The sequence below is a fragment of the Cynoglossus semilaevis genome, chromosome 18 (assembly GCF_000523025.1).
Source record: "Cynoglossus semilaevis isolate Cse_v1.0 chromosome 18, Cse_v1.0, whole genome shotgun sequence".
Lineage (NCBI taxonomy): Eukaryota > Metazoa > Chordata > Actinopteri > Pleuronectiformes > Cynoglossidae > Cynoglossus > Cynoglossus semilaevis.
In genome coordinates, this window is record NC_024324.1 from 12,385,047 (window position 1) to 12,395,610 (window position 10,564).

The window sequence follows — 10,564 nt, forward strand, 5'->3', positions numbered from 1 at the left end:
TGGAATCACACTGAAGTCACATGACTAATGACTGGAATATTTCATGGGAAAATGAAGCTAAGGAAAAAGGACAACATTTACAGACAGGTCGTTGAGATAAGTTTGACCTTTGACCTTGCTTAAGTAAAATACATTCATTTGCTATTTTCTTATTCTGCTTGTGTGTGATTTTATAGTGTACTTTTTCTGGCAGTGGGGGAAACACTGTGGTCAATAAATAACCACTGACCACAGATACTGTTGGAAAACTGGACGGACGTCAGGTTTTCAAATGTGAACTGTGGAAAAAGACTGTAAGAAGTGGGCGGATTTATTCATAATGGAGGACGAAGTCGCTCTAACTTTAGTGTGTAGCATTATTTTCCCTCGCTCCTCTATTCTTCACACTCGGACTTTAGGAGTGCTGTTAAAATGCTGTGTCAGTAACGTACCCTCTTCTTCCTCCTGAACCTCTGTCTCCCATTTTTCTGCTGCCTCATCCTCCAGCACCTCCTCCTGTTGCTCCTCTTCTTCCTCTACTGCACCGACAGTCTCTGGTGCAGGAGGTCCATCTGCTTCTTCTCCTTCTTCCTCCTCTTCCTCTTTAGCCATCAGACTCTCAGGGCTTTGCAGCTCTGTGGTTTCTGGAGCCGAGCTGATGTCGGCGTCCACGTGAGGTGGAGCATCTGTAGCAGTGGTGGTCGCTGTGGGGATTTCAACCTCAGGTTCAGCGACCTCTCCTCAGCAGGGTTCACCTGAACCTGGTCAACATCGGCAGGTTTGTCAAACACCGCTGTACAGATGGGAACGCTGGTCAGGGCAGACACAGAGAAGGGCTCCTCAAACTCAAGGGGGGGCAGGTCAGCTAAGGGAACATCCAGCTGAGCTTCCACATTAATGTTGGTGACAAAAGGTGTGGCTCCCAGGGTCTCGTTGTCACTGGGTGAGCTGGTGTCAATCTCATGGATGATGGGAGGCTGACTCTCCAAGTCCAGGTCTTCACAGTCCAAGGGAGTGTGTGGCAGAGGACTGGACCCAGCTGGGCTTGAAGGGATGGGACCTTCACTGGACTCAGGAGAAGTCTCCTGGCACACCTGGAGTAAGAGTTCACAGAGTATAAAAAATTTAAATAAAAAATTACATTTACCAATCCTAGACCTTTATTTCATTTTGTATGAATAAGAATATGATTAGAAAAATGGGTAAAATAAAAACCGTAAATGCCCGCAAACCACGTGGCTGTGGATTCACCTGATGGCCCTCCTCCGACAGCACAGTTTCTACTGTGGCGTCACATGGTTTGAACTCCGCAGCAGCTCCTGCACATATCAACACAGCAACAAAGGTCAGAGTTAAAGGGGCCGATTATATTTGGTCTGAAGGGTTTAATGTCGTGGACCCTCTGTGATCATGCTGTACCTGCCACCTCCTCAGACAGACTGGGAACATCTCCCAAGCTCTCAGTCCCGTCATCAACAGGTCCCAAACTTTCGACAGCGCCGTCCTGCAGAGAGAGAGAAGATCAAGTAAGATCAGGCTGAGTACGGACCTGCGGTAAGGTCAGGAATAAATCATCACACAGGAGAATAGGTAACGTCTAAGCAGCAAAACAGCTGTCTAGTCATATTATGTTTCTCTGTAATTAAATTTGTATTTTTGGTGCAACACTGCCCCGTTGTGGTAACAGGGAGTGCTACAGGATGACTGAGAATCTTCATAGACAGATACACTTGCATGTTTTGGATTTCTAGTTACATCAACTAAATTCATGTAACCTACTGTGGTAGCTAGCATTCCACAGCACATCGACTGTATGTAAATGAATAGACAGCGCCACCCACTGGCCACCAATGACATTTTAAGTGAAAACAACTCGTCATGTATCACTGGGGGAAGTGTGTAAAGAAACACATGCCTGCAACTGCAGTCATAGATACATGTTTCAAACCTCAATTTCCTGGCATCAGTTTAAGTCCACATCCCAAACCAATATTGTATTGCTTTGTGGGTCACGGGTCTTAAAAGATCTGGTCTGCAGGAATTAGACAACAATCTAACGATGAAAACAAGAGTACTTCCTGACTCAGTGGTTTTACCTCAGGGGAGAGGAGGGTCCAACTGTTGGTGGAGGACGAGCTGCTGCCTGTGCTCGAACTGTTGTCAGACATCGCCCTCTGCAGGCTCAAAGTGGCACAGCAAGGTGCAGCTTCAGATAAATAAAAACCTGCAGACGACGACAAATAAAACGTGACTTCACTTAGAAGCAGTGATCATTTAAACAAGAATGTGGAGAACATATCTCATATGTTATCTGATAATAATGATATTAATCTGACTATTAATAGAACATAAGTATGGTACAAAGAAATGATTAAATGATACCTTCTCCCTGCAGCTTTTACTGATTCTTATGCAAACGACAGCCTAAGAAGATACAATTGTACAATAACGTTGGAATTAAACGGCTACTTTAGCGCACACAATAGATTAAGACCAGATTATGGATGACATATTATGTAACGGTTAGGCTGCACCCAAGCTACGATGCTGCGCAGTCAAATCGAGGCTTTAGTCGAGCAAATGTACAGGAGATCTGGATTTAAAGCTCGTCGTTTGTTCCTTTATTTAGCCCAGCCATTCATCATCGTGTCCATCGCAGTAGCAGACAAATGTCCAAAAATGGTCAAACCTCCAGACAAGAGCGATCCATTGATCCAGGAAGGAGCAAACACAGATTCAGACTCACTTGTCGTTACCGCTGCGCAGGGCGGAGATCCCGTTTTGCGCAGATCGAATGTAAAATGTCGGTTAATTTGGTGCTTGTATCTTGCAATATTCACGCTTCAGTCATGATGGTAAACAAAGGATGGAAGGCTGACTTTCCCACTACCACTCTTCCGCGTTCCCACTCAGGCCCCGCAGTTGGTCAGCGCCTGAAACACCTGCTACACTCGCGACAAAATAAACACACCGTTATGACAATCTCTTACTCACTTTTCAGTCGGTGGCTTTTTTCTTAAAGGTTTTGTCGAGAGTGTTGTTTTATTAAAGAAAGAACAACGCTCCTCTTTTCCTCTGAACTTGGGAACTTTGGGAATTCCAAGCTGCGTCACGTCGACTAGACACAACAGTCCAATAGGATTTCAGTAAATCTTCGGAAGCGCCCGCCCAGGCTGCGGGGTACGACCAATCAAGTGCAAGCGTCGTGGCAGGGACAGGGCGCACAGCAAAGTTTGATGGACGTCTGCAGGTGAAAATGGCAGGTGATAGGACTCGATAATAGAGCTTCATGCGTGGAGCTATCCCTGAAGATACATGTGTCCACACACATATATATACAGAAGGCTGAGAAGGACAGCTCCAGCCACACTCTGACACGTCTACAGAGTTATATTTGAACTCGGGGACTTTACCAGAGCGGACAGCCCCTTTTCTCCTATTGCTCCTGCTAGGACATTCATTTCATCATCTGATTCTTCTATTATTAGTGCTGTAATGGTTTTGTATGTGTTAGGCACATTATGTTTTTGTACCTCTGTTCATATAGAGGACCAAAATACAAATACCTTTAACCTAACTGGTGTTGTGTGCATGTACCTTCTGTAGCACGGGGTACAGAAACTGCTATTATGGATATTTCTTTTGAAACTACCTAGGACACTAGACCCAAAAGAGGGCACTAACTTACACATGAGCAGCTCCCATAATAAAACAGAAGAAGTTTGGATGAAAGGCTAGATTAGCTCAAAGGAGAAACTTGAAAAATGTTTAATTCAAAGCACAAATCAGAACTGTTTTGTCTCACTGTAAAAACAGACAGGGGGGTATTTTGGTTTAGCTGAGCCCCAACACTCCTGCAAGGTTGTAGAAAAGGTCCAGGAACATATTGATTTTTTTATTTACACGTTTCCTCTGTTTTGTCAATGATATTAAACTGTTGTAAGTGCATATTTCTTCTCTTTTATTGAATTTCTCAACATTTTATCATTAAATATAGTGTGTCACTGTTTATGCAATATAGTAGAAGTGTGTCACGTTTGATTACCTCATCGTGCCTTGACAGCCAATTAGGAGGAAAAATTATTATGACGACAATCTTCTGCGACAAACCGAGCTGGCCAATTGTAGGCGATCCTCTCGGTTGGAGGGCCAATGAGAACAGACAAACTGTATTTGAACGCTGTAAAGCGGGTTTGCGAACATTCGAGAGGGAACAAAGAAGGGGATAGCAGCTCATATTTGTGGAGAAAAAAAGAAGGATTAATTAACATTGTCAACGCCAGAAAGCTTTGTCAGCTGATAAGGTAACTTTCAAACATAACTGAGTGATGTCGCTGGGTCGTAAAAATGCATTTTTACCGATGTATGTCGTCAAGAACAACTTGTTCACAACAAACTTGGCTACAAGTGCTTAGCTTGCTACGATAACTTTTTCTACGATAACTTTATCTAAAATTCAATATTTGTTTTTTGTTTTGTTTTTTTTACTAACTTTTAAACATTTCCACCAGATTTTCACCATGTCTCACAAACAGATTTATTATTCCGACAAATACGATGACGACAAATATGAATACAGGTGAGCTTGATATTTATTAATTTTTAATTAAATTCGATGTCTTATGATAATTCACGATGAATTTAACAAACACCTAAAATGTCGACTTGATGTTAATAAGGTATTGTGACAGCTGTCTGTCCAAACTTGGTTTTAAAGAGTGCTGTTGTGAGATTGAAATCCAGTTTTTAAATGTTCATAATCTGTACCACTGATGGCCCCGTAGGAGATAATTAGCATTTAGGAGCAGAAATAAGACCCCTTGTGTTCGTTTATGTATTTAGTTATTGAAAATGTAGGGTGTATTTGTCAGTTATGTATTTAGTTATTGAAAATGTAGGGTGTATTTGTCATTAACTCAGTAAACTCTACAGCAGACTGCTTATTTACGCTATGTTTTACATTAGGTTTATGACCCAAAAGAGGGCACTAACATGTCTACATGTTTTATCGTGGCGTGGAATAAGTTTAACCTATAAAGTTATATTCAAAATATTTATAGGTACTAGTCGAGGAAATAATCTGGTTTCCTGCCGCAGTATTTAACATTTTCTTATATTTCTAGGCATGTAATGTTGCCCAAAGACATTGCCAAACGTGTACCAAAAACCCACCTGATGTCAGAGACTGAGTGGAGAAACCTGGGTGTCCAACAGAGCCAAGGATGGGTTCATTACATGATCCACCAACCAGGTATCTTACATTTTGATTCTTAATATTCTACTAGGTTTACTAAAAAATATAACTTATGATGTATGATGTTAATGATTATCTGCATTCTTATTAGAAACACTGACAGTATTGCTACAAGTCACTACTATAATTTGTAGATTGTCAGTTATTGTTGTAAGCTGTCTCTTTATAAAACTTTTTTTAATAACTTGTAATGCATGTATATTCGTGTCTGAAATTGTGTAATTTACGGTTGAGAAAAAAGAATTAAGCTAATGTCATTAATGGCAGCCCATGTTATGGACTAAATTCTCGTGAATATGATCAGATAGAGTCCAATTGCTAACTTTCATCTTCAGCTAGTGCCCCCTGTCTGCGATTATTTCATGGATGTTGACCATCTGGTGTCTGGCACTTGAACAAGTTTACTTAAACCTTTTGATGAGAAAACAGATGATTGTTCATTAGTTAGTTAATCTGGTTAAGCCCAAAAACAGGTAACATATGTTCAACAGGTGTGATCCCCCTCCCTGCCCCCCATCCCCCACCAAACAAACACCCCCTTCTGTCACCCAAGTTACACCCTACATGTATGTTGTAAAAAGTCAAGTTTCCACACAAGGAAAGTTATAAATTTTCTGTTTTCCACATTTTTATAGAGCCACACATCCTGCTGTTCCGGCGCCCCCTGCCTAACCAGAAATCGTAGGTGGAAGTGCTGTAGGCCAAGTGGGAAGTCCGAATCATATCCCACCTATCGACACTTAAAAAAAAGAGGGATTATTTCTGTCAGATTGACAAACTCGGGTGGTATGTGATTTGGGCCAACCAAGTTGGACCTGAAGGACTTTCAAAGTTATGAACAATTGTCGTGGAACCGGGTATGTTTTGAAGGAACAAAATGGTCGCCATTCTCTCGGGTAAAAGACATGGCAACCTGTCCAACCGCGGTTTATGGTGCATCACATCTCTTCACACGTGTCCATGCTGTTTCTCTGTCATTGAATCTGTTTATCTGTGTTTCTTTCTGCTTGGATTTTTTCCAACTTTTGATGTCACAAGATGTGGGTCGTAAGTCGCTCGAACATTACTAAATTTATGTAAGAAGCACTCAGGGTCACGGTCGGATAATAACACAAGTTTAAAAAAAAAAAAGGTCTGAAAATGTTTTTCGTCTTGAATGAAATTGAAAACTTGTGACGAGCTGCTACTGTTTTAAAAGACACTGTAACATTTTGTTGGCATGAAAATTTCCACCTTGATCAAAGACATTTTTCTATACACTTTTCTATGAGAGCACGTTGAAGGTTAAGCCCAGTCTCAAACCATGTCTTTTCAGTGGATCTGTCTGTACCAGTGAGCTGCGTAGTATTTATGAATGTTAACATTTCTGTAATAAATGTAAACGTAATGTTTTAAGTCCTATCTGTGCTTTGATAGAGGTGAAGTCACATCTGCTGCTGTTTGGTTAGAGGAGGCCACATTCATAAAGACAACGACTGCTTGTACTGACCATTTTTTATAAAGCTCTCCTAGAATAAATACTGAATTGTGTGACGGGCTGCTGCATTTTCATTGGGTTGGAGTTTATAATTTGCGTTGTCAAATATTTAAATGATTTATTTATGTTTTACACCTTACCATTAGTTTCAGTCATTGGATGGAAATCTTCCGTAAAGTTTAAATGATGCCGTCAACACATCGAACAGCTCAGTTTAACTGGCCTTGATGTTAATGTTACTTGCTAACTTAATGCAAATGTTAAAAAAAAAAAGTTTATGAAGCCTGTTGACATGAACCTATCTAATGCCAAATGTTCAGCAGCCTTCCCTTTTGGTTTGGCAACAATATTTTGTTCATCAATATGCACCACATATTCAGCTTCTCTTTTGATTGTGTTTTACATAAATACACACGTACCTGATCTAAACCAAGTGTGTGTGTATATGTGTCTGGTAATCGGTTGTTGGCTGGTGTCCTCGGCCATTGTTGTATAAATTTCTCATCTCTGCCAGTACAAAGCTGGGATCTGATAAAAAATATGCAGCACTTCCTGCCAGATGGAGCACTTTGAATGTGTGATATTGTGGTGTACAGTTGGTGTTAATCCAGTGGCACCGTGTGACTGCATCTGTCGTCTGGCACGGTCGGCGCCGCTGTGTTGTTTTGCTTACGACTGGCCTGAAATCCAATTCCACTTTCTCCTGTTTCATGTGTGGTGTGGGTCTCGTTTAGCTCCGTTGCAGTAATGGATGAAGTGTGTTTTCCTGAATGTGAGCGCTTATTATGGTGAGCATGTATAAAAGCAGAGGCCGATGAAACATCTGCTGGACACACACCGAGTGTTAGTACAATGTGGATTATTACTGCACAGAACAAACTGGATCGTTTTGCAGGTTATTACTGCAAAAGCACTAGTTAGGTTTGAGTCCTGACCTGGTTGTTAAGAAAAAAACACGTTTGCTGTGCGGTGGAAACCTAATAGTTTGGTTTTTGGCAGTCTTCTCAGCACATGCAGCTTTTAAAGTTTACAGTTGTCTTTGGCCTCAAAGTCATTGCTGACTTTTGGATCTCTTGTTGTTTGCTACACTTTTCTCCTCTGTTTTTAGCCGTTGGTGAATTTCAAGGGCAGAATCTAAATATTTGCTTGAATTTGAACTATGAATTTTTGCAACTTTCTATTCTATCTTGTTTGTCTTCTGATTCTTAAGGCTGATTTCAATCCATTTAAACATTCCCTAAAATAAAATTTAAAAACTATGGAAATTCAAGTCCTTAGGACTAATTTGAGTCAAAAGACCTTAAATCCTAATCTAAATTAAAAACTATGGAAATTCAAGTCCTTAGTATTTAGGTTTAATTTGAGTCAAAAGACCTTATATCCTAATCTAAATATTCTAAATATTATTGCATCCTAAAATTGAAATAATGTGTAGTATTGCAGATTTACTCAAAGCTGTTTTGAGTCCAAATGTCACACCTCGCAGCCCTCTCCTAATTGAATAAAGAAACCTTTATTTTATGTGCATTAGTTTAATAAAACAAACATTTCCCTGCTTAAAAACATGTTTCTTATAGTATTTATTCATTAGTTTTCGCAAAAAAAAAATGTTTATTTCCTATTTTCACCTGTAGAGGGCACTGTAGTATAACTAACGATACAGTATAATGGGGAATGGGTATTTGCATAGACTGTATCTGTAGGATAGAAGAAAAAAAAGCACAAATGTCATTTTACTACAGATTCAATTTCTTCTGACCCTAAAAAGCAGTTTATTTAAAAACCATGTAAATCATTTGTGTGAATCCTCTGCTGTAGTTTAGTCTGTCAGAGCTGAACAAAGGACTGGTCCGTGCACACATGAAAGCATCATCACTGACGGCAGTGAAGATAATTCACACACATCTGAAGTCGGGCCTAATGGAGGAGAGAAAGTGTTCTGTGAGGCACAGAGAGATTTCTGACCATTTCTGGGAAACGTTGCCCTGGTAATCGCTGGACTGTGGCGGTCAGCAGACCGAGCCTCCTGCTGAGGTCCAGAGATGTTTACAGGGCAGAATAAAACCATTTGACTCCTCAAGGTGGAAAAACAGTTTCTGTGTTGTGTTGGTTGGATGAATCGGTGAAAATGGCTGATATTTGGCTCCTGTAGGAAACATCCAGGTAAATGATGAAGAATAATTAGAATTATTTTTAGAAAAAAAATTGGATTTGTGTTTGTACAGTAAATGCATAATTTAAAAAAAAAAGCCGCAGCATTTTTGAAATTCAGGAGAACAAACCACTGATTATCACAGCCCAAACCAGTCCAATTATTTCCATCATCCACTCACTAGTAAAAAAAAAACACATTTATCTGTGGAACAATAAAAGGTAGGACATTTGTCTAAATGCCATTTGGAGAAACAAAGCAGTGAATTTAATTGGCTTGTTATGCCAAATTAAATCAAAAGGAAATTTGCATGTGTCTGAATTTAAGCAGCTGGAAAAAAGTGGGTGCTGCTGTTCTGTTTTCAAATTGTCTTAATACATTTTTTTGATTAACAAAAAACACTTTTGTAATGACAATGAAAACAGTTTATTGTTTCAGATTTGAGGTTGGAGCTGAAGGTTTTAGTAGGAGGTCTGCAGGGCTGCTGAAATATTTGGTTGATTTGGTGGATAATTAATATTGGTGTATATATATTTGTCTGTGTATGTGCATGTGTACATTTGTTTGTCTATATTTATACGTGTGTGTACTGCACATTTTAAACAACTTAAAAAAAACGTATGACCCTGTGTGTTGTTAAAAAAAAGATCACTTTGATATGAAACAGTTGTATTTATCCATATAGTACCAGGTCCCTGAAATGGGTTTTCTTATAAAATACAACTCTTGTTTCTTCTCCTTCATCTTCAGACTCATGATCAACTTTGGTCTCAGCCACTTACTGTTTAATCTTCAGGTCATAAAAGGTCATATTTTGCAATACTTCAGTCCGTGCGTCTGCATATCCTCAGAGGACAGAAGCGGACACAGCCTGGACGGTGCCACGGACACTTCACTTGTCTGTAACAGACAAGTGAATCCTCTTAGACCAGAGGTCAAGTGTGTGCTCCAGTAAGAACTGAAGGAGTTCAGCTGTATTGTCTTTGTTTAACTCCAGTCTCTGCTGTAGTGATGTGAAGATGCACCTTTTGACTTCCAACCGTCAGGGACCACAGTCTGGTTCCAATGAGGCAGAACCTTATGTTTATTACAGTTGGTGAAAGTTGTTGGTAAAAACTTCAGTTTGTTTCAGGTTCTTCAAGTTTCCTGTGGTTTTAAAAATTCTTTATTTTTGAGAAACCTGTGAGATGTTTCTTCACGAGTCTCTGTTGTTAAAATCACCGTCAGTCCTGGAGGTTTTTGAAGAAGTTCAAACAAAGTCTAAAGCGGCTCTTGAAGTTTCCATGTTGGAGTTTTCTAATCCTGCTGTAGAACGAGTGTGTGTCTTTAGTGAAGTCTCAGAGAGTGTGTGTCTCCACACACATTTATCTTTGTAACCACGTAGGCCATGAATGATGTGTTCTAGTACCAGCAGGTAGATAAGATGTCTGATGATGAATCATCGTCCTGTCCTGTGACATCACCTGCTCCATAATGATTTTCCTGTTCATGGAATGTCACGGTCTCCATGACATTCACTATCATAACACACTCTTTGACCTTTTCTGTAGGAAACACAGGAAGCTGATTATTAACACACATTTGATCGTGTTTATTTGCAGACGAGGCAACTTGATTAATTTCAAATCGAACCTCAACGGTCGTTATATTTTATCACATTTGTGATGGTTGTGTTTTGTGTCAGGAAATACCAGTCGACTGC

At 40.0% G+C, this 10,564-nt stretch overlaps 2 protein-coding genes across 2 annotated transcripts in view; one reads left to right on the plus strand and one right to left on the minus strand.

Moving 5' to 3' along the window:
- The window catches only part of pbxip1a (pre-B-cell leukemia homeobox interacting protein 1a), an 8,474-nt gene extending 5,787 nt beyond the window's left edge, over positions 1-2,687 (minus strand). The window contains 6 exon segments of the mRNA XM_025065009.1: positions 432-716; positions 719-1,073; positions 1,231-1,298; positions 1,399-1,483; positions 2,076-2,203; positions 2,669-2,687. Of these exon segments, the coding sequence (XP_024920777.1) occupies positions 432-716; positions 719-1,073; positions 1,231-1,298; positions 1,399-1,483; positions 2,076-2,147 (865 nt within the window). The 5' untranslated portion in view covers positions 2,148-2,203; positions 2,669-2,687.
- A 1,440-nt stretch (positions 2,688-4,127) lies between these two features.
- Positions 4,128-6,982, plus strand: LOC103394526 (cyclin-dependent kinases regulatory subunit 1). Its single transcript, XM_008331874.3, has 4 exons — positions 4,128-4,283; positions 4,491-4,558; positions 5,103-5,230; positions 5,869-6,982. The coding sequence occupies exons 2-4, from the start codon at positions 4,500-4,502 to the stop codon at positions 5,916-5,918; spliced, it is 237 nt and encodes a 78-aa protein (XP_008330096.1). The 5' UTR covers positions 4,128-4,283; positions 4,491-4,499; the 3' UTR covers positions 5,919-6,982.
- Positions 6,983-10,564: the final 3,582 nt, after the last annotated feature.